Source organism: Oreochromis aureus, linkage group 9 (assembly GCF_013358895.1).
Source record: "Oreochromis aureus strain Israel breed Guangdong linkage group 9, ZZ_aureus, whole genome shotgun sequence".
Lineage (NCBI taxonomy): Eukaryota > Metazoa > Chordata > Actinopteri > Cichliformes > Cichlidae > Oreochromis > Oreochromis aureus.
The window spans coordinates 36958369-36986257 of record NC_052950.1 but is presented as its reverse complement, the minus strand read 5'-3'; the positions used below and the strand labels follow the sequence as shown (position 1 = coordinate 36986257).

Sequence of the window (27889 nt, the reverse complement as noted above, 5' to 3'; positions counted from 1 at the left end):
AACACAAACAAACAGCCAGTGCCTTCATCTGTCCATTAAATGTCAAACATCGCATTGACCCGTAGTCCCTGCTCGTCAGCACATGCTTTTAAAAAGAGCTCCATGTCCTCTGCAAACTGAAAAACAAAGAGGAAGAAGTCTCTCTACACAAAAACACTGCAGATGACAGGCCAGGCAAATATCTATTGATCTGTTTGAATGCCTCCTCATCATAAGAGCCTTGAAGTTTTTTAAAAAAAGACTAAGACCACAGTGAGGGCGTTTCATTTTTATGGACTTTCCATAAGCAGCAGTATCATTCAGCACAGAGGGTAGAGCACATGAATGTTATACCGAAGATTCAGAAAATGGTTTAGATGCTGGAGACAAGACATCGAGAAGGAGACGAGGCTCAACGGGTTCAGTGGGGAGCAGTCCTGAATGCTGACATGACAATAATTGCCTTGCCACATCCCCACGCTGTATGACTCTCATGTAGGGCTGGGTATCGTCACTGATTTCTAGAATCGATTTGTTTCCGATTCACAAGGTCCCGAATCGATTCGATCCACGATCCGATTCGATTCAATTTGATTCGATTTGAATCTGGGAAATTTTGACAGTCAGAAATATTATAATTCAGATCAGTACATTTACATATTTTTGTATCTATAAAAAGGAAGCTGACACACGCAAGACTTTATCAAAGGTGTGAGGTCACAGCAGATGCCTTTGTGTCAAAGTAGCTGAAGATAAAACACAGAAAAACATGAAGGTGGTTTTCCTGGCCTGGGATTTTATAAAAATATTCTGCAGTACATCAAACACGAAAGAAAACCATTAATCAACATATGAACGTTACCTCTGACGTTACAGCGGTTTTATTAGAGACACGGTTAAGCGTTTTGCATTTTGCATAATTTTAAAAAGTTTAAATTTGTTCAGTATTGAACGGCAGAAATTAGGTTTTCTTTTCGGAAGTATGTAAAACGAAAAAAAAAAAAAAGGCGGCCAACAGCGCTGTAAACAACGGTAGACTTGTGCGTAACAAGCAAGAGAATAATGCAGAAAACAGATTTTTAGACGGGAAACTGTTCTTGAAGTACAGAGAGAGAGAGAGCTGTGCATGAAGTGTGATTTTATCGTGGTGGAAGCAAAACAGTAAAAGTCAGAGTGATTTCATGACGATGTTTATGTGAAGCGTAGTTTGGATCTTCTTTTGCTGCTGGTTCAGTCAATATTGTTTGGAGAGAGATCAAACTAACAGCTTCAGAATCAGCGCATAAAGGGCGTGAACACAAAGTGCGGACCCGCCGAAACATCAGAATCAGCGAGCTGTCGGCTTTCAGCCCCGACCATGTCCATGCCGTCAGGTGAGAAAGGCGACGTCTCACTGATTCTGATCCGCGGGTCCGTGCTTTGTGTTTACGTCTATGTGCAGAATCCGTGTACCTGCTCTCATTTACTGTCTTAGCTGTTTGGTGGTTGTTGAAATTTTGTGAGGTTTCACCTGAGATTCTGGCGTTTTGGGCAAAATAAATTTATATTAAAAAATCGATTCAGGATTTTAATGAATCAATTTCACGTTATCCAAGCCAGAATCGATTTTAATCAATGAATCGATTATTAAAACCCACCCCTACTCTCATGTTACAGACAGGGCAGTGAAAGTGCACTGGCTTATCATTTTGTCTGTAAGAGAGAAAAAAAACAACAACATGTAATTTAAATGTAGTTGTATAGAATGCAATCAGTTTATCTAACAATCAGATTGTACATATTAACAAAAATATCCAAGCCATCCTCAATAATGAAAGCAAAATGTTGTGGATCACAAGAGCTGTCAGGAAATGTGGTGAACAAGAAAAAAAATATTTAATGAAAACACACTTTTTTTCTCTTGCTGATGAATGCACTGAACTGTACAATGTGAAAAGCAACTTTTAAGTCAACAAAGAGACTGCAGAGGTGCTGAAAAGAAATGCATATTTATAACTTTAACTATGAGGTATATTTAATACCAACATACCTTTGAAAGGCAAGCAATTTTAATGTATCCATTTATATGCTCCTCAATCTTTGCCCTGACAGTAGGGCTGAGAGTGGGGCACAGAGGGCAGTGAAAGAGTCTTCTGCAACATGTGGTGCATTACTGCAATTCTGGCTTGGAGGCAGAATTCCAAATTGATATGAGCATCTAAAACAGAGAGAAATCAGATAAACACCATATACACATTTAAGTTCAGGTTTTAGCAGAAATAACACGTTACAGTTAGTATGTATGAGATTTGGGAGAAAATTCTTTATAAAAACATAATTTACAAGTTTTATTTGTGACATACGTATCTATTGACATATAACAATTTAACAAAGGCTAACTAAGATCTGGGCAATAAAAAAGCGGAACAGAATGGAATAGAGAATATTAGTATTTATAAATATATAAACCCCTTTGTGACGACCTTTACAGTGTTTTTGCAGGTGGAATGAAAGACATGAATAAAGTGCAATATGCAGTAAATGGAACAATGTGCATTGATGTTACAGAGAGTGAAAAGTAGTGAAGTGAATTTGTTCATAACAAGCAAAACTCAAATACGTTTGAAACTGACCACTAAATGCTAACCAGGGGTGTCAAAAGTACACATTCCTTACGAAAGTTTAGATGCCTCGGGGGTCTGACCGTTGTTGTTAACAAAGTGCCAACATAATCAGTGTAAGCAAACTAGATGATTCCCAGAATGATATAATTATTATCAGCAAATTTATCCATGAAAGACTCTGTGCCAACCTTTACGATCCACTTGCAAGGTTTCCACAGTCCATGATCCATGCAGGAACGTATTTCCGCCTACTGTGGAGGTCACGTGTTTCCGGTTACTGTGGAGGTCCCAATATGGCGCTCCCCAGTGGCTGCAGCCAGACCCTTCTCTATCAAGGAGAAGGAGCAAACCCAGTCACTACTGCACAGGCTCTGTCTTCAACAACCACTAGGTGCATTATCGCCACCAACAGGTGTGGAGGAATGTGGTTAAAGTTTGAGCTCTCTGGGGTTTTGAATCAGTTTCAGATATCTGAGTTTTTGTGCTTCTTTCTTTAATCCAGTGTGTCTTCATGTGAGTGTCTCCTCTCCTCCAGTTTCTCCTGCATTGCTTTGAATCCTGAAAAACCATCTTCCTCCCCTTGCTGTTGACCTGCTTAAGCCTTCTCGCAAAATTATTCAATTTCCACCAAAATGAGCTGGTATCTAGGACATCATGTTCATTCACTTTCATAGCCTATACCTGTGACAGCTGCAGACTCCAGCACCCCACAGCTCTGAACTGGATACATGCAAATACATAGATAACTGGAGTTTGGGTTCAGATTTGTTGTCTCAGGATGATCCAGAATTGAGGTCCACACAGCTCTCTGAGGACTCTGTAGAAAACTGTGGCAGCATTTGTGTGATTGTTTGCTCCCCTTAGCTCACGGTAAGAAGAAGACCGCTTCAACCGTCTGTGTGTTGACAAACTGGAACACACCTTCACCGCTTTTTCTTGCTAGTAACGGTGTTGTAATGACAGAAAAAGCAATTAGTTAGGTTACTAGTCACTGAAAACAAGTACTGGTGTTAGTACCACTGTTTATTTTAATGCCATTATTCCCATCACTGCTCATGACCATAAATACATGTTGGAAGTTTGGAGTCTATTAAAGTTGTAAGAGGGCAAGAGGCAGGGTACACCCTGGTCAGATCCCCAGACTGAAAAGAAGAGGATCTTCAGGCCTGGCAATGGGCTGAGAAGGAAAATTTGTTTTCGACTAGTCAGTGGTTATTTCAGTAACTCCCATCTCCGCTTCCTATGGGCAAACCTCATGTTCAAGGCTCCAATACCTCACCCGCTTAAGTCTCCCCACCTGTGAATATAAGTAAAAGTTATATAGCATTTTTCACAGACAGATGTGACAAAGTGCTTCACAACAGAGGAAACAAAAACACAATACAGTCATAAATACATCATTAAAAACCCTGGTCTAATTAAAAGCTTTTTGAAATAAAAATGTCTTTAGCTGCTTTTTGAAGGTCTCCAGAGACTGTAGAAATAGAGGAAGTGCATTCCACAGTCTCTGTGCAACAGATTGGAAAGATTGGTCCCTTTGAGTTCTGAAACAAGTGTGGGGGACCACTAAAAGGTTTTGATTCGATGACCTCAGGTTATGAGAAGAGTTGTGTATACGAGTCAAATCAGCAATAAAGGAAAGGGCTCTAACGGTTAAAACTAGAATTTTAAAATGGAGCCAGTGTGTTGACTTTAAAACGGGAGTTATATGGGCTCCAGTTGTCTCATTGCAGAGTTTTGCACAACCTGTAAATGAGCCAGCCCTGTTGAGACAACTAAACAGACTATTGCAATAGTTGAGTCTGGTAGACAAAAGCATGGATATCACCTCAAGTTCACTTGTTGACACCATAAATCTAGGTTTTGAGATGTTCCTCAAATGAAATCAAATGTATTTTTAACATTACTCATTAGGATTGTCCAAATAAAGATGAAATAAATAAGAATATTAAGTAATACAGATTAAAGTTCCAGTAGTATTTAAAGAAACAAAAAAAAAGTTTGCAAACAGGAAATTAAAAATGGTCTCTGATGTAAGTTTAAATAAAGATTCAAATTAAATCAAAAATATTTTATTTTCCAGTCCAAAACAACAAGTTCCCAACGTTTACAGATGATTCAGTTCATGAATTCACAATTGCGGTCGACATGCCCTGGAGCTGGTCTCATCTTTAGGATGATGTTCCTAGCTGCTGATAACCATGCTAAAGCTCTGTCACGACTTCAGCCATGTGAGACGTGCATGAGGCTCTTTACAGGATCATATATACAACTGTGCTTAATTACAGTAAAACTGAACAAAACAGAATTGTTGTATATCATGAAGTCTTTATGTCAATTACACAGTTTAACTGATTACATATATAGTTAAATACTTATGTGGTCCAACACACAAATTGGGGGGTACAACAAACAAACTAGGAGACTGTGTCGCTTCCCTTGTTTAATAGTTTGCTGTCGCATTTCACTCATTGGCTAACAAGACTGAAATGCTATTCGCTTAGCAAGCATCATCCTGGGGTGTTTCTGACAGGGAAGCTCACATAAACATTACCAGGTACCAACGTGATGCATTAATTTAACTTGACATCACAAGTCCAGGGCGCTCGTGTTGTGCCAAAGTTATGGTCTGCCAAAAACAGATGTCCAGTATTTGCCAAAAAGAGATGTTTATGTAAGTAAATGTTTTTGTTTTTGGTAACAGTGAAACAGTTTATTTGCAGCGTGGGATTGTTTGTGTTCGGAGTACGAACCGAGATTCCTGAGGATTTTGTCACACTGGTCACAGATGTAGCTCTTGGTGTTACGATGAGCTGAATGTGAGAAGCTTCTGTCATAGTGTCTACAGTTGTATGGTTTCTCTCCTGTGTGGATTCCTTCATGTCTCTTAAGCTGGCTAATAGTGGTGAAGGATGACCCACACTGGTCACAGACGTGCTTTTTAACCCCACTGTGACAGAGTTCATGTTTTTTTTTATTCACTCGGTGTGGTGAAGCCTCTCTCACATTCTTTGCAGTAATCCAAATCCAAATCCAGTTTATTTACATAGCACGTTTAAAAACAAAAAGTTTGCCCAAAGTGCTGTACAGAACACAGGGTAAAACACAAGATACAACCACTGACACTCACATAAAACATAATAAAACACATAAAACTATATCAACTCAAGCCAGTCTGAACGCTATCGAAAAAAGGTGTGTTTTCAAAAGCATTTTAAAAACAGGAAACAAAGATGCCTGTCTAATATTTAAAGGCAGCGTATTCCAAAGTTTTGGGGCCATAACTGAAAAGGCTTGTTCTCCTCTACTTTAAGCCTTGATTTTGGGACAACCAACAGCAGCTGGTCAGCTGATCTGAGGGTCCGTGAAGGAATATAAGGCTGAAGTAACTCGGAAAGGATTGGGGAGCAAGACCATTAAGGCATTTATAAACCAGTGTTAGGACTTTGAAATTAATTCTGTGATGAACAGGAAGCCAATGAAGAGAAGACAGGATAGGTGTTACATGTTCATAGCTGTGGGTACCAGTTAAGAGGCGGGCAGCAGCATTTTGAATGAGCTGAAGACGAGCAAGCGATCACTGCTTGACTCCAAAAAAACAGTGCATTACAGTAGTCAAGCCGTGTTGAAATAAAGGCATGTATTACCTTCTCCATGTCACGTCTTGACAAAACTGGCTTCAGCTTAGCTATTTGCCTCAGGTGGAAAAAGCTTTTTTGCAACACCAAACTAATATGTTTGTCCAATTTAAAATCTGAGTCCATAATGACTCCCAAGTTTGTCACATGCTGCTTGATATAAGACCCTAGCAAACCACAATTTACAAGCGGGCTGCATGAAATATTATTAGGTCTAAATACAATCACCTTCGTTTTACTCTCATTGAAACTCTAAACGTTCAGAGCCATCCAAGCTTTGACATCTTCAAGGCAGTTCAAAAGGATTTGGATGGAGCCTGGGCCATTTGGTGCTGAAGGCAAATAAATTTAGCAGTCGTCTGCATAGCAGTGAAAGGATATTTCGTGTTTTCTAAAAATAGACCCCAAAGGGAGCAGGTATAATGAAAAAAAGAAGAGGGCCAAGGATTGAGCCCTGGGGCACCCCACAAGGAAGGGGGGCTGAGGTGGACTCAAAATTTTCAACTTTAACGGTAAACATTCTGCCACTAAAATATGAGCGAAGCCAATTCAGTGCTGCACCTTTAATGTCAACCAGGTGTTCGAAACGAGAGATAAGAATATCGTGGTCAACAGTGTCAAACGCTGCAGTAAGATCTAACAGCACAAGGATCACAGAACTTCCACAATCAGTAGCTAAAAAGATATCGTTAAAAACACGTAAAAGTGCTGTTTCAGTGGAGTGTAGATGTTTAAAACCGGACTGAAAAAGTTCTATGATGCCATTAGCATCAAGAAACGTATTAAGTTGGGTAAAAACTATTTTTCCAATAACTTTGAAAGGAATGGAAGTCTTAAAATAGGTCTAAAATTTGAGCAAACTAAAGGGTCAAGGCCATTTTTTTTTAAAATAAAGGGCTAACAACTGCATGTTCATTTTATCTCCAGTGTGTCTACACTAGTGATGGGTCGGTCGCGAACGAAATGGCTCTTAGAGCCGGATCTTTGAAGTGAACGACGCGAGCAGGCTCCTTATCGCGAGCCGTGGGTTTTTTTTTTTCCCCCTTTCTCTCACCCTCTCTCTCTCTCTCTCTCTCTCGCACTTTTTTTTCCGCTTCACTCCGCACGCGAGCCTTGTGCTTTGCGCTGGGCAGTGGGGGGGGAGGGGCGGTAGTTACACTGGCAGTAGCACAGGAACAGAGCGGGAGGGAGGGAGAGAGAAAGAGAGCCAGGGACAACAACGTCACATTAGAAAGGTATAGTAATCATCCACAACTGTTTCAGTTGCAGATGATAAAGGATTCAGAAAGTTTATTCATGCAGGCCCATATGACAGAGAACATGCATCTTCTTTTTCATATCTTAATTTATATTTAATTGTGTTGTGGTTTGCAGTGTTTTGTGTTGTTTCATTTTAAATTTGTTTAAAAGGAAAAAGCTGAAAATTTAAATAGTTAAAAGTTGAACAGTGACTAGTTGGTTTTTGTATTATATGATTTATTTATTACATTTTATGTGGAGTGAATAAATAAAAGTATATTTACGGTGGCCCCTAGAGACAAAGCAGCACGTACATACTCCAAAACACGTAAAAACTCAGAATCACGTAAAAACTCCAAAACAAATAAAAACTCAGGCTACATCCACACATACCCGGGTATTTTTGAAAACTGAGATTTTTCTATGCGTTTGCACCTTTCGTCAACACGTAAACGGCGTTTTCGGTCACTGAAAACGGAGATTTCTAAAAATTCCTGTCAGGGTGGATATTTTCGAAAACTCCGTTTTTGCAATTACGCGTGGATGAGGAAAACGGAGAAAACGCAGCGTCAAAGATGTGCGCCTTTTTTGACGTCACACTGTGCGCCACGTTTTGTTTCGGCGAAATGAATTTCTACAATACTGTTACTGTTAATTGTACTCTCTGCAGTGTTTAAATGCTTACATATAAACACACAGTTACTGTCCCTCCACACATACGACTCGGTTCTGCTTCTACGCCCCATCTTTGTTTACTATTTCCCACCGAGGCTTCTAGACTTCTGATTGGGCAACATTTCTACACGTTTAGGAATATATCGGCACCTGTTGCTTTGGCATGTTCCTAGCAGCGTTTTCCTTCATTCCTGCATTTACATGTGGACGGGATTATTTTTTAAAACGAAAACGGAAAATCTCTGTTTTCAAAAATACCCGTGTACGTGTGGACGTAGCCTAAGAAGCACGTAAAAACTCCAAAACATGTACAAAAGACAACAGAAGTGCTCCAGAATGCTAGGCGCAGTGTTGAGCTTTTGTTACCTAGAGGCTACACAAGCCAGCAAGTACCAACGACCGGTGTGTGGTAGTAAGAGGTAAATGAACTTTTTTTTAAATTATTTGAATATATTATATTCAAATAATTGTTTGTGTGTAATGTGGAATTAAAGAAATTGTTTTACTGCTACAATATATCTCATAGCATTAGCATCGCATTAAGAGTATCACATATAGCTTTAAGATGGCAGGGAGACATTTAACACACTGACACCATATTAACCTTATCACAGGTGCAGTTATAACCATTTTTATATTGTTATATCCTTATACACACATTGCAGTTCTGTGCTCATAAAGAGCTGAAGCTCCCCCAGGTAATTAAAGGTCACGAGCTTCGTTCGGCGATAGGTCCGGACAATCCATTGGAGGAGATGCTGGGAGCTTAAGAAAGATCGCACACATGCTTACAAAACACATATATATCACATAACCTAGAAACAGACCTGAATAGAGGCCTGAATGTGTTCAGCAAACATGTTCCATTTGAGTCTGCCTAGTAACAGATGACGAGAAGGAGAGAACCAGCCCATGGGGACCCAGAGGCCTGAGACCATCGCCTTATTTGGAAGAAGATACCAGAAAGAGGAACTCTTGTGTCTGCATTATTTCTAAAAATTGATCAATGTTCTTAAGATGCAAATTATGTGCTTGTAAACGCATGAGGGGGCGTCATAATACCCTGACATTATAAAAGCAAATTGAAATGTATTTTTGGTGGAGACCCATGCTGATGTGTGCAGTAATATCTCCCCGCGCGTGTGTTCAAAATAAATAATTGCTTTGACCCAACCCTTGTGGACTGTTCTGGTTTTGTGTCTTCCCTCAATTCTGAACCCGTAACAGTAAATACACAAACAATACACATATGCTTTCAATTGTGTAATTTAAGTGATCTAGGTAGCTGTTTTGGAAGTTCAGTTAACACTAGAAATGTGTTTTAGAGTTTGTACGTGCTTTTTGGAGTTTGTACGTGTCTCTAGGGGCCACTGTATATATTTATATATAAACATATATAAATAAAACCACTTTTTTTACATTAGTAATTCCTTTTGTGCATAATTTTATATTATTGTAATAATAAATTAATTAAAGCAACAAAACAACCTGAAGAGCCGGTTCGGAGCTGAAAGAGCCGGCTCTTTTTAGTGAGCCGAGCCGAAAGAGCCGGTTCTCTAAAAAGAGCCGGAAATCCCATCACTAGTCTACACTGATGTATTTTCAGGCTTTCTGGTAATTGAAAGTTTTTCCACAAAGGTCACAGTGAAACTCTTTCCCACCACCACATTGACGAAGTGGATCCATCTGTGTGTAAACAAAGACACAAAGACAGTAAGTCAGGGAATTCCTTCAACATTTATATCCTGAACATTGCCTGAAACAAAGAGCATCTCCCAATTTAATGTATTTGATGTAGAGGAACAGCAACAAGCACTGGTACTGTATAGGTTTTCTACAGAACCAGTTTTTCCTTCCCACTGTCGCCAAAGTGCTTGCTCATAGGGGTCATATGATTGTTGGGATTTTCTCTGTATCTATTATTGTAGAATCTACTGTACAATATAAAACACCTTGAGGCGACTGTTGTTGTGATTTGGCGTTATATAAATAAAATTGAGCTGAATCTTGAAAATTGATGACTATGTCATAAATTGCAGGGCCAAGGTTAAAAACTTGGGCGTGTGGTTCGACATGGCGCTCTCCTTCGAGTCTCATGCAAAAGAGACAACAAAGACAGCCTTTTGTCATTAGAGGAACATAGCTAAAATCAGACAAGTTTTATCAAACTACACTGCAGAGGTTCTTCTCCACGCATTTGTGTCTTCACATATCGATTATTGTAACGCTCTCCTTTCTGGGCTACCAAAGAAAAGTTTTAGAGGTTTACAGATGGTGCAAAATGCAGCTGCTCACATTTGAACTAAAACTGGAAAATTTGAGCACATCACCCCTGTATTGAAATCCCTTCATTAGCTACCTTGTGAGGTTCGACAGATTTTAAGGTCCTGCTGCTCACCTACAAGGCTTTAAATGGTTTGGCACCTTCATACCTCTCTGGTGAACGACCAGGATTCTGGTCATTCAAAAGTTCCTAGAGCCAGAAAAAAAAAAAAAAAAAAAAAAAAAAAAAAACAACAACTTTTGGGGAACGTGCTTTTTCTTTTCGTGCCCCGTTTTTGTGCAACAACCTCCCTCAAGATATTAATGGAGCCTCTGTGGAGGTTTTTGAAGCTAAGTTGAAGACCCACTTGTTCACCCTATCCTACACATGCTGTAAAGAACTTTGTCTGAAAGCCCTTTATAAATAAAGTTCTTCTTCTTCTTATGTTTTTGTTTCTTTGTTTTCTGTTTACTTTTTTATTTTTTTGTTTTGATTAGAGAAAAGGGGAGCCTAAGTCCTATTAACCTATAGCAACTGTGATACTTGCTTCTATTAATAACACTCAGCTTACTGGGTGAAAATAGCACATTTTTTCAATCAATTCATCCAATATAACGCCATAAGTTTACTGATCTGACTTGTTCCATACAGTCAGTCTAAAATGAGAAGATAAAAAATATAAATACATACCTCACAGTAACTGCAGTTGTAAAGTTACTTTCTGGTGTGGATCTTTTGGTGTTTTCTCAGGAAATTTGGAGATTTGAAAGTCTTATCACACAGGTCACATTTATAAGGTCTCTCCTCATTGTGGGTAAACATGTGTTGTTGTAACTGTACACCTGTTGGAAAGAGTTTTCCACACTGATCACAGAAATAAACATTATGTCCAGTGTGAATGCGTAAGTGTCTATTTCGTGACTCTATGCGGCGGAATGTTTTTCCACAAAAATCACAGGGGTACGCTTTACTTCCAGAGTGGGTAACTTGATGACGCTGTAAGTATATACTTTGAGCAAAAGCTTTACCACACTGATCACAGCTGTACGCTTTAACTCCACTGTGGACGAGTTGGTGTCTTTTTAAGCTTCCAGGCTGGGTAAAAGATTTTCCACACAACTCACAGTAGTGCGCTTTAACTCCACGGTGGATGAGTTGGTGTGTTTTCAGGTGTTGAGCCTGGATGAAAGATTTTCCACACAAGTCACAGCTGTACGGTTTAACTCCACTGTGGATAAGTTGGTGTTTTTTCAGGTGTTGATCCCGGGTAAAAGATTTTCCACACAAGTCACAGCTGTACGGGTTAATTCCACGGTGCATGAGTTGGTGTGTTTTCAGGTGTTGAGCCCGTGTAAAAGATTTTTCACACAAGTCACAGCTGTACGGTTTAATTCCACTGTGTATGAGTTGGTGTGTTTTTAAGTTTCCAGCCCGGGTAAAAAAAGTTCCACACAAATCACAGCTGTACGGTTTAATTCCACTGTGGATGAGTTGGTGTGTTTTTAGGTGTTGAGCCCGGGTAAAAAAATTTCCACAAAAATCACAGCTGTATTTTTTCTCTCCCTTTCTTCTGTGAGGTTTGTCGGCCTCCTGAGAGCGCTGACTTCTCGCTCCATGTTGGTCCTGCAGTGACAGAGATACAAACAGAGGCAGTGAGTGAAATGCAGTCGCGGAACAAACTGAAACTGTCTCCATTAGTGGAATCAAAGATGTCAAGAAACAAGTTGTAGGTGTGTTACCACCACCTTCTGGTGATAGTTCCACACTACAATGATGCGATCATTGCTCAAAGAGTTGGCAGTTCATCTTGTAACTGGAAGGTTGCCGGTTCGAGCCCCGGCTCAGACAGTCTCGGTCGTTGTGTCCTTGAGCAAGACACTTCACCTGCTGCCTACTGGTGATGGCCGGAGGGGGCGAAGGCGCGATATGGCAGCTTCCGTCAGTCTGCCTCAGGGCAGCTGTGGCTACAACTGTAGCTGCCTCCACCAGTGTGTGAATGTTAGAGTGAATGAATAGTGGAATTGTAAAGCGCTATATAAATGCATTTTTTTATTATTATTATTATGTACTACAAAAAGACTTGTAATTAAAATTACATAATAGAAGAAATATTGATCAAAGTAGAAAATCTTTTGTCATAAAAATATTGTGAGTTCAACTGATGATATTGTTGTTTCAATGTGTGCTGATAAAATATGATCTTTGTACTTTCTTGTAACTTCTGTGGTTTTTGTTTGTGAATGTAGATTCTGTATGTATGGAGGAGCCCAGGATGGAAAAGATAAAGCTGCTGTTAACAACCAGCTGTGCACACAGGTTCAATAACAGTGTAACTGTGATATTTTTCTCACCTTTTGTGTTGAAGTCATTGTTTCCTCTGTAGTGGCTGAGCTGAGTCCAAATGGCTGAAATTGTTCCTCTGCTGCTCCACCAGACTCTTCTCCTCCTGTTACTCAGCTGGGACACAAAAGTATAGATATGTATTTTATCCCTGACAAGAAAAATCATCAGTAACAATACCTATGAAGGAGGGGTGGAGCCGAACCCGAATACAGTATTCGGAAAGGCACACAAAAAAAACAAAAACAAAAAAGTTATTTTTTACGAATATTCGAACAAATACTTTAAAAAAAATATTTATATGTGGGAACAAGGGAAAACTGTATATGAAACAGCTGAGTTTCCTTATGAGACTGCAGAACAGTACTGGATGAGTGACGCGTGACAGAGGTGACTGACACAGGCTGCTCCACACAGCAACAGAGACGGCTCGGCTGAGCGAAAAAACACTGAACTGCATCACTATTTTTGTTGAATAGATGTTTTTGGACCTTAACTGGGTTCTGGAGGCAGTTTATAGGTTTCGCGAAGATCGGGAGATTATTTCATTACGCTGCATTATTGAACCGCGGTCAAGTGAGCCGTCATTTGTGAGCCGCGGTCAAGCCAGCCGCTTCTTCTCCGCCGCATAAATTTCCTTGCGCTTTTACACCAGTCTTTACGGTATCGCCTTTTTCGCTTTATATCCCAATTGAAAGTTTAGACCACATAGCGCAGCGCGCATCGCCGCACAGAAATTGCAATGGAACAGCCCAATACAACCATCGTGACAGTCTGGTTGCATATTCAAAAATTCATTAAAAATCATCCTTAGTAGTTGATGTCCAACTTTCAACACATCCCTCCTCTGGGACACCTACTGTACCTCTGTGCCAGGTTTCATCTCAATCCGCTGCATCAATAATTGTTTAATATTAATGGATCAAAAGTGTTGCTGAGAGAGTCATGACAGGGACTATAAAGAGACAGCATATTTCAGCCATATTTGCTTTGTCTTCACTGACTCGCTTTGAAATCCAGATTTTAATTTTGGAATATTAGGTGTACTTGTGGTTCCTATAGAATTTTAAGGTTGAACGGGAATCAGAGTCTTCATCTCTCAGGCCTCTCTTCTGTGGATGCAGCTCACATCATCCTGTACAATACGATAATTTTTAATTCTACAACTGTTTATAACCTGCATAGTTCACATTTCTGTATAGCTGTATATCTCATATTTCTGTATAGTTTTTTTATTTCATATTCTGTATAGTTTTTCATATTTATACCCTTTTCATAGCCTGTACATAGCTTGTACTCACTACAGCCTGTACATACTTATAGTTATAGCATATTCATAACATACTTCATACCGTGTACATTGTAACATACCATAATAGACCCATTTCTGTAATATACTTACATACCTATATTATTGCTAATATATATTGTAATATATCTATATCATGGCTAAAGCACTTCTGGATGGATGCAAACTGCATTTCGTTGCCTTGTACCTGTGACATGTGCAATGACAATAAAGTTGAATTCTATTCTATTCTATATTAATTCAGAAGACAAACACCCATCTCTGCTTTTGAGATTAGCATTAAAACCTTTAGTTTTGACAAATAATACAGTTAGAGTGGATCAGGTGACCCTGAATCTTCCCTTATTTGTGCTGCAATAAGCCTAGGTTCTTGCGGGCTTCCCGTGATGTATGAATTTTTTCCTTCTTTGCTCGATCTGTGTTTATACACCTCTGCATTTAATCATTAGTTAGTATGTATCTCTTGCTGTCTTGCACAGTGTATATGTTGTCCTGTCTCCTTTTCATCAACCTCAGCCAGTCACAGTAGATAGCCGTCTCTCCTTGAGCCTGTTTCTGCCAGATGTTTCTATCTCTTCAAATGGCGTTTTTCCTTCCCACTCTCACTAAATGTTAGCTCATATGGGGTAATTAAATTGTTGGGGTTTTCTTTGTATTATTGTTGTGTTTTTACCTAGCAACATAAAGTGTCTTTAGGCGACTGCTGTTGTGATTTGGTGCTAAATACATAACATTTAACTGCTAACACCAGAATTAATTAAATTGTATAAATTCAAATTATATATTCATTGTGACATACTCCTTGTCTTTTGAAATACTTTATTTTCTGTTTTTGGACACCTTTTAAAACAACATTCAATATTACAGGAACAGAAGCTCTTCTATTTCATGAACTACCAAACTTACTGGTAGTAACACACACTGCAACAACCCGTGGTATAATTCTCAAACACGTAGCCTAAAGCAGATAACTCATTTGTGTGTGTTTGATCAGTTGAAGTCTTTGTTGTGGAGTCTGACAGCAGTGGGGAGGAAAGACCTGCAAAATCTCTCTGTCCCACACCGTGGGTGCCGCAGCCTGCCACTGAAGGAGCTGTTCAGTGCTGTTAGAGTTTCCTGCATGGGGTGGGAGGGATGAAAGCTTAGCCACCATTCTCCTGTCACTCACCACCTCCACTGGGTCCAGAGGGCATCCTAGAACAGAGCTGGCCCTGCGGATCAGCCTGTTCAGTCTCTTCCTGTCCCCAGCAGAGATGCTGCTGCCCCAGCAGACCACACCATAAAAGATGGCTGCAAAACATGCTGTAGGTATTACAGGTACTGTACTGCAGTGGTTTGTATAATATCTATCTAATAGACTCCAATTCGTTCATGTAAATGGAGAGTCTTCTTCACATTCTGAGGTTAATTATGGTGTTCCACAGGGTTCGGTGCTAGGACCAATTCTGTTTACATTATACATGCTTCCCTTAGGCAGCATCATTATAAAGCATAAATTTTCACTGCTATGCAGATGACACGCAGCGCTATCTGTCCATGAAGCCAGGTAACACACACCAATTAGTTAAACTGCAGGAATGTCTTAAAGACATAAAGACCTGGATGGCCGCTAACTTTCTGCTTCTTAATTCAGATCAAACTGAGGTTATTGTACTCGGCCCTGAAAATCTTAGAAATATGGTATCTAAGCAGATTCTTACTCTGGATGGCATTACCTTGGCCTCCAGTAATGCTGTGAGGAACCTTGGAGTCATTTTTGACCAGGACATGTCCTTCAACGCACATATTAAACAAATATGTAAGACTGCTTTCTTCCATTTGCGCAACATCTCTAAAATTAGAAATATCCTGTCTCAGAGTGATGCTGAAAAACTAGTTCATGCATTCATTACTTCCAGGCTGGACTACTGTAATTCTTTATTATCAGGATGTCCCAAAAACTCGCTGAAAAGTCTTCAGCTGATCCAAAATGCTGCAGCAAGAGTCCTGACAGGGACTAGAAAGAGAGAGCAGATTTCTCCTGTTTTGGCTTCCCTTCATTGGCTTCCTGTTAAATCCAGAATTGAATTCAAAATCCTGCTCCTCACATACAAGGTCTTAAATAATCAGGCCCCGTCTTATCTTAATGACCTTGTAGTACCATATCACCCCATTAGAGCACTTCGCTCTCGCTCTGCAGGCTTACTTGTTGTTCCTAGAGTATTTAAAAGTAGAATGGGAGGCAGAGCCTTCAGTTTTCAGGCCCCTCTTCTGTGGAACCAGCTTCCAGTTTGGATTCAGGAGACAGACACTATCTCTACTTTCAAGATTAGGCTTCAAACTTTCCTTTTTGCTAAAGCATATAGTTAGGGCTGGACCAGGTGACCCTGAATCCTCCCTTAGTTATGCTGCAATAGACGTAGGCTGCCGGGGATTCCCATGATGCATTGAAGTTTTCCTTTTCAGTCACCTTTCTCACTCACTATGTGTTAACAGACCTCTCTGCACTGAATCATACTTGTTATTAATCTCTGGCTCTCTTCCACAGCATGTCTTTATCCTGTCTTCCTTCTCTCACCCCAACTGGTCACAGCAGATGGCCCCGCCCCTCCCTGAGCCTGGTTCTGCCAGAAGTTTCTTCTTGTTAAAGGGGAGTTTTTCCTTAACACTGTCGCCAAAGTGCTTGCTTATATGGAATAATATGTTTGTTGTGTTTTTCTCTGTATGTATAATTGTAAAATCGAACTTACAATATAAAGTGCCTTGAGGTGACTGTTGTTGTGATTTGGCGCTGTATAAATAGAATAGAATAGAATAGAATAGAATAATGTACTTCAGACTGGGAGATTGGCAAAATGTATAAATAGGATGGCAATTAGGGGAATTGGAGACAGCTGCATAACACAGCAGGGATACATTGGGAATAAGAAGACAGTGGAAGTAAGACTCAACACAAGAAAGAGACAAGAGGCCACCAAACTAAAACCCAGACTAAGACACACGAGCTTGACACAGACAAAACCATAAACAGACATGAAGACAAGACCGGCTTTAACACTAGAGTGTTTTCACAAGTGTTCCATCCACTTGTGGAAACTGAAGAAGAACTACACTAAAAAGCAATATGGAACTGAAAACAAAAGAATACATAATGTAAACATATCATCAAATAATCCAGGACTCACAAACAATGATATGATGAACAGAACTATAAAGAACAAAACTGAGAAATGCTTGGTAAACTGACCAAGGACTATGTCATCATGTCATTTTTTAATATCATAGTTGATGTGTCCTGATTTGTAGATAGTGCCATCTTACAAATACCAGGAAATCCAACTGGGTGACAAGCCAGAGTTGTCTGCCCACACACCCACTGACTAGAAAAAGGGTCCAGGACTCTTCAAGCTGGGATACAGGCATAATAGAAAAAGATTTAAACAGATAGAAAGTCATCAGGAAGGCATTGCCTGTTGTTGTTGCTGCTGCTGTCAGACTTTTTAATTCATCCACTTGTGTCAGACACATATTGAACAGGAATAAACATGACTCACTGCACTCTCTCAGTTTGTATACCACAATGTTTGCTTAGACACCTGTATGCTTATATTGTTTATTATATCCCAGAAACATTAATGTTAAAACTTGTGTTCCTATGTCTATATATAAGTTTATTTTCACATCTCTATATTAATCTATTTATAGCTCCATTCCCTCACTTCATTTTATACAATTGCTTTGTTCCTGCATGAGAGCTATTTAAAGTGGTTTCACACACAGTGCCTCCAGATGAATACAGAGTAGTTTTGGACAGCAGAGGCTGGAGGATGGTATTGCTCTCTGTGTGAAAAATAACTACTTATTTGAAATGAAGATGAATGTATGTTGTCAAGGCAAAAAAAAGTTTTTTCTTTTAAACAGTACATTGCATAATGACTGAAAATGCAACGTACTGATTATAGGGCGATCATGGCTCAAGAGTTGGCAGTTCGTCTTGTAATTGGAAGGTTGCCAGTTCGAGCCCCGGCTCCCACAGTCTCGGTCGTTGTGTCCTTGGGCAAGACACTTCACCTACTGGTGATGGCCAGAGGGGCCGATGGCGCAATATGGCAGCCTTGCTTCTGTCAGTCTGCCCCAGGGCAGCTGTGGCTACAACGGTAGCTTGTCTCCACCCGTGTGTGAATGAATAGTGGAATTGTAAAGCGCTTTGAGGGTCTCGAAAAGCGCTTTATAAATGCAATCCATTATTATTATAAGATAGGGGAAACCTGCAGTCAGCTGAGACCGCAGAAGTCACTTGGATGAGTGACGAAACTTTTCTCCCATTGAAAACACTACGTCCAGATGAACAGAATCAAAGTTTAGGGACTTAATTACCTGGATGATTGAGCATGCATCAAGACATTCTCCGTGTTGTTTCTGAATTCTTTGTCACCTTATGAATAATGTATATAATTTTGAATAATTTCATGTAAATTTAACTATTATTAATATAAACTGAGGAAAGAATGTAATTTGTTTTTACACTTCTTGATACTTGGATATGGGGATTAATAGGTAGTTATTTATATATTTTCATTATGTTCTGTATTTCAAACTGTAAATTAAGCTTGTTTGGTTATATTTTTTATTGCATTCTTGTATTTTTTCATGCTTGTACTTTTAATACATTTTTGATAACATAAAAATAAATTCTGAGAGATACCTGCATTTTTCAATACAAAATTCACAGATATTTTCAAAATTGATTTGGCATGCAGTGTTACATTGGTAAAGTATAATATATTGCATTAGAAACTTTCACAGGATCAGTACTGGACTATATCAAGTTCTGTATTGCAAATATGACAGTGGACAAAAGCATTTGGGTTTTCCCAAACCAAAAACCCTAGATGACCAGCGAGGTCTGCACACTCCTCAAAGCCCACGATGCCAACTTTAGGTCTGTTGACAGAGCTCTGTACAGGTCTGCTCGAGCTGACCTGAAAAGGGGTCCCACCTGTCCAGCAACAACACACGAGAGGTGTGGCAGGGAATGCAAGACATCATAAACCACAGAGGCAGAACTGTGAAAACAGAAATCCTGAGTGTGCAGCTGGCAGAGGAAATAAACAGCTTCTTCGCCCGCTTTGAAACACCACAACAGCAGCATTCATCTGCCTCAACCCTGCTCCCATCCTCATCCTCACCTGGTTCCTGCACTGCTCCACTCAGTGTAACGGAGCACGATGTCAGATGTGTGCTCCTAGCAGTGAACCCCAGGAAGGCGGCCGGTCCAGACGGAATACGTGGTAAAGTGCTAAGAGCATGTGCACACCAGCTCACCCTCATCTTCACCATAATCTTCAACCTCTCACTGGATCAGGCAGCCATCCCATCCTGTCTAAAATCAGCCACAATCATCCCAGTGCCGAAGAAGTCTCCCATCTCCAGCCTGAACTATTATTGCCCTGTGGCCCTCACACCGGTAATCATGAAATGCTTTGAGAGACTAGTCCTTCAGCACACCAAGGATTACCTCCCCCCAGAATTCGACCCCCACCAGTTTGCATACCGCGCAAACAGATCCACAGAAGACGCCATCACCCTCCACTCGGTGCTGAGTCACCTAGAACAGCGGCAGAGCTACGTCAGAATGCTCTTCGTGGACTACAGCTCAGCCTTTAATGCAGTCATCCCAGACATCCTCTGCTGACCTTCCACCACTCGCCCATTGAGAGCCTGCTAAGTTATTGCATCACAGTATGGTACGGCAGCTGCACTAAGGCGGATAGAGCCAGCCCCCCAGCATGTTTGCAATGAGTAGGAGATGCTCTGTATCTCACTGTACAACTGTATAGTGACAAAGGTATTCGATTCTATTCTAAAAACTGCTATAAACAGAGGAACCCAAACTGATGAAAAATGGCGAATATTTTTTTCAAATGACTATTTTTAGTGGATTTTTGATATAGAAGCAGAATGACAGAATGTTAAAAGAAGTTACTTTTAGTCACTCTAAGCTGGGCATTGTGTTCTCTGGCTGTTCAAAGCCATGGAACTTTAGACTTTCCAAGCAAATAATGATGGCCATACTGATGTTCATTTCAGTACATTTTAATTTATGTTCATTTTCATTTTTATGATGTTTCTATTTTTACATAATTCCTGCCACATAGCAAAATTGGTATGGCCCGGACCTGTCCCACACAATGTGCTTACACATGGCCTGTGTACCACAAAGAATGACGGCCCTTTGGTGGCCCAGATCTGGTTTACCAAAGGTGGCCCACACATCGGCCAGCACAAGGCCAGTTGCAGACACCCTGCTGGCCCAGAACACTTTCAGCTCTGGCCCCAGATGTCAGCCTAATGTGTACCTTAATCAAGCCATGTAATAACAACATGTGCTGGAACATAATAGTGCAAAAGTAACATGACGAAACTCTGTTCAGACAGTGAATGGACTGATTCTTATATAGCGCTTTTTTACTCTCCCATATTACTCAAAGTGCTCTATACAACATGTCACATTCACCCAATCACACACTTTCTCTAAACTAAGTGTTTCCTAACTACATTCACACTCTTGACACGCAGACTGGAGGAGCCAGTGATCGAACCACTAACCTTCCGATCAGTAGGTGACCTACCCTACCTCCTGAGCTACAGCTACCAGGTGGTAAACATGAGTAAACCCTCACTATGTTTTGGATAAAGTGTACACTCACAAACCTGTCAAACCTGCATTTGAAACGTTGGCTACCGTAGCAGTATAGTGTTGCAACATGGCATTTGGATCTTCTAACTAAAACAGGAAAATAGGAACATAAATAGTGCCATCATTGCCAGACCTGGCCCACATCTGGTTGACATACACCCTGCCATGACACCAGTCAGTCAGAAGTGCCAGCTTGATGCCGGATCCGGGCCAGACCTGTTTTCTATGAGCCTGGGCCACATACAGCGAACCACAATCAGGCCAGATATAGCATGCCATCACATAAACAGTGCCATCTACGGCAGGCCTGGCCCATATCTGGATGACATACCACTTACCATGCCAGAAATCAGCCAGCAGTGCCGACTTGACACCAGATCCAGGCAAGACCCGTCTGCTATGTGGGATGACTTGTTCTTCTGGCGTTTTAGTTGTGGATTATGTTTGGGCTGTGTCTCTTGCCCTTTCAGTATAGTATTGTTTTCTTGTGCTTCTAAGTGTCCCTTTGTTTCCACTATGTTTCTTTTTAGGTTATGTAGTATGGGTTAGGGATATTTTGTATGTTGTTTTTGTTTAATAAAACCGCTTTTTGGATTATTCCCTGATGTGCCTGAGTTCTGTTATTTAGTGTCACTTTGAAAGGCACACAGCCAGCCTTGACAAATAATTGTTCTTTCAATTTTTGATAAAGATTACAGCGGATTGAGATGTAACTTGGCCCAGAGGTACAGTAGGTCGCCCAGAGGAAGACGGTGTTGAAAGTTGGACATCAACTATTGAGGATGATTTTTAATGAATTTTTGAAAATGACATAATTGTAGTGTATTGACTTTATTGCATTGAATACAAGTTTGCTTTAATATCTGAGGAATTCTACAGTAAATCTTGATGAAACTTGGCACAGAGGTACAGTAGGTGTCCCAGAGGAGGAATGTGTTGAAAGTTGGACATCAACTATTGAGGATGATTTTTAATGAATTTTTGAAAATGACATAATTGTAGTGTATTGACTTTATTGCATTGAATACAAGTTTGCTTTAATATCTGAGGAATTCTACAGTAAATCTTGATGAAACTTGGCACAGAGGTACAGTAGGTGTCCCAGAGGAGGGATGTGTTGAAAGTTGGACATCAACTATTGAGGATGATTTTAATGAATTTTGAAAATGACATAATTGTAGTGTATTGACTTTATTGCATTGAATACAAGTTTGCTTTAATATCTGAGGAATTCTACAGTAAATCTTGATGAAACTTGGCACAGAGGTACAGTAGGTGTCCCAGAGGAGGGATGTGTTGAAAGTTGGACATCAACTATTGAGGATGATTTTTAATGAATTTTTGAAAATGACATAATTGTAGTGTATTGACTTTATTGCATTGAATACAAGTTTGCTTTAATATCTGAGGAATTCTACAGTAAATCTTGATGAAACTTGGCACAGAGGTACAGTAGGTGTCCCAGAGGAGGGATGTGTTGAAAGTTGGAGATCAACTACTAAGGATGATTTTTAATGAATTTTTGAATATGCAACCAGACTGTCACTTTGGTTGTATTGGGCTGTTCCATTGCAATTTGTGTGCGGCGTGCGCGCTGCGCTAGACTCTAGGCTTTCAATCGGGATATAAAGCGAAAAGGCGATACCGTAAAGACTGGTGTAAAAGCGCAAGGAAATTTATGCGGCGGAGAAGAAGCGGCTGGCTTGACCGCGGCTCACAAATGACGGCTCACTTGACCGCGGTATTATAGACGTCTGCATTCGGGTGCTCTCATGTTCACTCTGTTTGTAGCTTTGGTAAAAAGGTTAAAACAATGATTGTGTCGAATTGTATGCACTTGTGCGAGGTACAGTATATGGTACATTTAGGTTACTTAGGTTATAGGCCAGTTACCTTAGCTATGCTATATGGAACGCCAGGACTGCCATAATGAATTACTTAAATACACCATTAAATAATTAATTAAATGTGGCAATAATTAATTAAAATTGGAATAAATTAATTAAATAAATAGTTATGACACATTTAATTAATTAATTATTGACACATTTAATTAATTATTTATGTATTTCACATTTTAATTAATTATTGACACATTTAATTAATTATTTAATGATATATTTATTTATTTCATTTTGGCAGTCCTGGCGCCTGGCTGTCATCATGAATTAATTTTATCTGTCAGCCTCACACATCAAACTCAGAGGGCGGGGTTAACACTGCCCATGCAGCTTCTCTAACATTTGATTGGTTGCCGTGCAAAGTAAGTCAAAACAGGTCGATCCTAGATAATCGATTGCTTCTGTAGACTTGAGGCAGCCAGGTATCCCAGAATGCATTTCAAATCACAGGCAGCAATGGTGGTGGTGTAGTTTTAAAATACCCGTTTTTTCTGTCACCAACTACACTTTTAACAGTGTTTTAGCCGCGAATGTCGCTACCGTAATCTTCACATGTCTGGTCAGGTTGTCAGCATAGAACATGTTTGCAAAAGTGCTCAGATGTTTTCAGAGATTTCACTGCTCTGCTAACAGTCAGCATGCAGAGTGCACCGAGGGGGTTACGTCAACCGGTTTGTTTACATATTCCACTCTCCGTGTTCCACATGTTGCATTTGCAGATTCTCATTTTCACCGAACGATCGTCTCTTTCCACCTGGTCTTGTGTGTCTGTGCTTCTGTAACTTAAAGAACGAGCTGACATTTTTCTCACCACACCAACGATCAGCTCAACAGACACTCAGTTAACCTGCATGCATCCTCCTCACCTGTCAGCTGTTTAACACCTGCTGCTAATTCAAGAAACACGCCCACGTTACCTGGTGATAGTCACAGTTTAACTGGGCAGCCGGTGCTCGATATAACGCAATGGCAGGGCATTTTTCTGCACAAGATAAGTAAATATAGTATTTTTCCCGAGCGCAGAGCTGCTGGAGCTTGTTTCCTTACAGAGCGCTTTATAGGCGAACCCACTTTATCAGCGGCTGATGTCCAATCACCGCACACAGCTTTGAAACCTCACCTGAGTTTTAGCTCTCAGTGGTTAAACGCTGGACTTAATTCACTCAGGTTCTGTCTGTCGGGTCACGTTTACTTCACTGTTTTATTTATAACTGAGCAAATCGGTTTGGCTGAGGTTAAAGTTACGTTTCATAACTGCATAGTTTTACAGACGTTTAATGGTTCACTGGCACATGTGTTAGACTGAACTATTCGCTTTTCTTTATCTGGTGTGTTTTGGATTTAACAGTGAATTTTGAGATTAAACTGACTTTTAAAATGTTTTATACAAAGAGGAAAGAGAAGGCACATTTCCACCGAGAGGAGCAGAGTTTGCAACAGCGTGTTCAACATGCAGACTGCAACCTGGACAGAAATATTATATCATCTGTTTTTTAATAGTTATTCAACTGTATTCTAAGCACCAGCTGTCTGTTAGAATTTTTAGAGTTTACTTAACTAAAAATAAATGAGCTTAACATATAATTTGTGTGATTTCTCTCTCTCTCTTTTTTTTTTTTCTTTTTCGGTCATGTTATGTTTAACTGTCAAAGGCTTGTTACAAACTATGAAACACATCGTGCAGACTTCTGGATGTTACTTCTGGATGAGACTAAAGGCAGGAAGGTGTCCTTTAAAACTAAACATGTTAACAGGACCTCCCTATTTATATCATAGTTTATGATATAGCACGTGTATTTCAGTAATAACCTACTGATTTCAGTGTAGTGGTGAACAGTCACACAGCTCACATGGGCGTTATCTGTGATACTCCTTAACTATAATTTATCCAAGTTAACTTCAGTTAACCATTCAGACAGTTCTTTTGCAATGAAAAACATAAACACCTGTGCTGCGTAATGTTTACAATATAGCTGCTTATGCAGTAACCATGGTAACCACGGACTCTGAGCGGCTGCATCGACGCAGGTCAGACAACAATTTTACATGTATGATCTTAAAACAGGACACAGCCATTATCCGTCCTGGCCTCATATTAAATGTGAACGCAGACTGAGTGTTGGACGTTTGCTTTATATAATCTTCCTCTCAAACATTTAAACAGCAGCGAGTCTGCAGCTGAGGGAATACAAACTGAAACTGTCGGAACAGGTTCGATCGTGGATTCATTTGGTAATTTATTAAATGTATAACTGTTATTCTAATCTGCTGCTGAGTCTCTTACACTGATGAAAATGCAGATAACACAGATCACGAATACCTGTTCAACCAATCACTTTCTTTCCACTTTGATCTGCGACAAACTGACGGTTCATCTCTGTTACAGTGTTGCGTTAGACTGCTATATTTTGTGTTCTTTATGCTGTAGATTTTCAAGTCTCTGGAATCGTTGGCAGTTTTAAAGGATGCTTTTCTGTAAAATCATATTGATATGACCCGTGACATATTCGTAGATGACAGTTTGATAGTCAGCTGTGAAACTCTGGGTTAACTCGGAGAGCTGAAGATATCGTGGATATGCTGACCTCGCTCCGTGGTATAGCCTACCGACCCATGATTAATATTCACGATAAAAATATTAGCCGAACATCATGAAGTCTGTATGTGTTTCATAGTGTCGAACAACCTTTGTACAATTAAAGCCAGCAGTTACTACATGACGGAAACACCAACGTTATCTCTCTTCTGCGATTATACGCAGGTCACGCTGATTACTGAACAAAAACCCAAAGATCAGCTGTTAATCGAATTTATTTGCTCTCTCTCCTCTTTAAACATGTTTTTAATGTTAGTTATAATTCAGAATTGGCGACTGAAACACCTAGAACACATACGAACATCAGGAAATAAAACCCCGATAAATATAACTTCAGTAAAAGAAGTCAGTGTCAGCGGGGGTTATTACAGCTGTGTACTGGGGCCTGCGCTTTGTCGGCGGTAATAACAGCTCGATTGCTTGCGAGGCGAGCGGGTCTATCCCACGCTTTGCCGTGAGACTGGGCTGGGCAGACATCTCCGAAATCATCGAAGCACTTTTGCAAAGAGGCTGTATCTTGACAAACCGACCAGACATATGAAGATTAAACCACTACATTCTTGGCTAAAAAAATATTAAAACGGTATTTGGTGACACACAAACAGGGTTTTTCAAAGTTCAGTTCTGTTTCCACATGCCGGTTGCTGTGTGCTAAAAACAATGGCCACCAGGCCAAAGCAATGGTTTTGACTCGATCAGCGTTAACCCCGCCCCCTGAGTTTGATGGGTGAGGCTGACAGATAAAATTAATTCATGGTGAGAGCCAGGCGCCAGGACTGCCAAAATGAAATAAATAAATATATCATTAAATAATTAATTAAATGTGTCAATAATTAATTAAAATGTGAAATACATAAATAATTAATTAAATGTGTCAATAATTAATTAATTAAATGTGTCAATAATTAATTAAAATGTGAAATACATAAATAATTAATTAAATGTGTCAATAATTAATTAATTAAATGTGTCATAACTATTTATTTAATTAATTAATTCCAATTTTAATTAATTATTGACACATTTAATTAATTATTTAATGGTGTATTTAATTAATTCATTATGGCAGTCCTGGCGTTCCATAATGCTAAGGTTAACCTTAGTTGTTGGTTTAACCATGGTTGAGGCAATGGCTGATCGCAAAAATAATCGGTGACTAGTCGACTACCAAAATAATCGTTTGTGGCAGCCCTATTCTCAATCATCCAGGTCATCGTAGTCTAAGGAGCTTAGAAAGAAAGCGGCTGGACTTCTTTAAGTTCGGTAAAACACGTTTCACCGCCCATACAAACCGTTATGACGGAATTATACAAAACACTGCATCAAAAACACAAAAAAAAGTTGTTTCAGATATGTTGATCTCAGCAAATTAGAATCAAACCAAAACTTTTTTGGGAGTACGGACAGCTGCATCTAAAGGCACAATCAATAGCGAACCGTACATAACGCTGCAGGGGCGTAAGGTGTTTGTAAGGTGGATGGAAATGAGGCTGTAGAGGTTTGGTGCATGCAGAAAAACAGCTGCAGGGACAATGAAAAGACTTTTCTGCTCCAACTTTCTGCCAGCAAACGCTCAACTTCTCCCAGCATGCTGAGCTAATGATTAGTTGGTGTTTTTCTCCAAACACTCTCTCACTCTTCTCTCAACGTGTTGACAATAAACTGTGAACAGACACCGAGGAGAGCAGCAGAAGACCTCATTCAGGAGCTAAACTCAACATGAACTGAACTCACAGTAAAGTTAGCTCGGTGCTTACCTTTAGATGAGCCCACAAACCGAGAGAAACTCCGTGATGAAGCTGGAACTCTTTCCAAACACAGGAAACAGATCAGGGAGCAGAGACCCACGTGGTTCACGCTGATCTCAGCTACGATCCAGGAGACAAGGGTGGGCAGATCGATGCAGATATCGATCCAGACGTTGGTAGTGGTTTATGATCGATAATTTAGTTTGTTTCTCTCCTCTAAGTTCACTACTTTACTCCCGTTTTATGAAAAGGCAGCTCTCTCTGCTCGACTCCTCTCCTGCACACATGCTTTGCTCCGCCCCATTTTCTGCTCTGCTGTGATTCGTTGCTGTGCGGTCACGTGACTCAGATGCTACATTTGGGGGGTGTCCAAATTCATGAGCCGCGTCCTCCTGAGGTCGCATTTGTAGGCCACAAGACAAAGGCCATGACAAATCATAGCATAGCCCAGCTAATTCCAGTTTCCAGTGATTGCACAGCCAATGTTCCCTCTAAGTTGTGCGCGAGTGCAATTGCGCACTGCTGGCACGGTCTCTGCAAAGAAAATGTCCGTTGCCTCCCTCTTCCCGCTCCACCACACCCACCCACACAGGTAGGGCCTTGGGGTGCGGGTGTGTCACCAAGGGGGGCATTCCCCCCCCTCTGTCCCCTTCTGGCCACCTGTGCCTCAATTTTATTCCACAACTTAGACATCCACACTACTTACACTCTCATAACACACACATATACAGGGATCAACAGGGGATACATGGCCCTCTTTGGCGGCACACTCCCACAGGGCCTTAATTCAATTCAATTCAATTTTGTTTATATAGTGCCAAATAGATACAGAGAAAAACCCAACAATCATATGACCCCCTATGAGCAAGCACTTTGGCAACAGTGGGAAGGAAAAACTCCCTTTTAACAGGAAGAAACC

At 40.2% G+C, this 27889-nt stretch overlaps 1 protein-coding gene across 2 annotated transcripts; it reads right to left on the bottom strand.

Moving 5' to 3' along the window:
- Positions 1-1619: 1619 nt before the first annotated feature.
- LOC116321507 (zinc finger protein 492-like) lies at positions 1620-27021 on the bottom strand. 2 transcript variants are annotated; one of them, XM_039617854.1, is made up of 4 exons: positions 26980-27021; positions 12749-12888; positions 11088-12020; positions 1620-3879 (listed from the first exon to the last, which is right to left on the bottom strand). In XM_039617854.1, exons 2-3 carry the CDS (start codon positions 12764-12766, stop codon positions 11112-11114), a joined length of 927 nt encoding a protein of 308 aa, XP_039473788.1. In that variant the 5' UTR covers positions 12767-12888; positions 26980-27021; the 3' UTR covers positions 1620-3879; positions 11088-11111. The 2 variants fall into 2 exon arrangements, with proteins under 2 accessions (XP_039473788.1, XP_039473787.1); XM_039617853.1 differs by lacking the exon at positions 1620-3879 and adding an exon at positions 9597-9820.
- Positions 27022-27889: the final 868 nt, after the last annotated feature.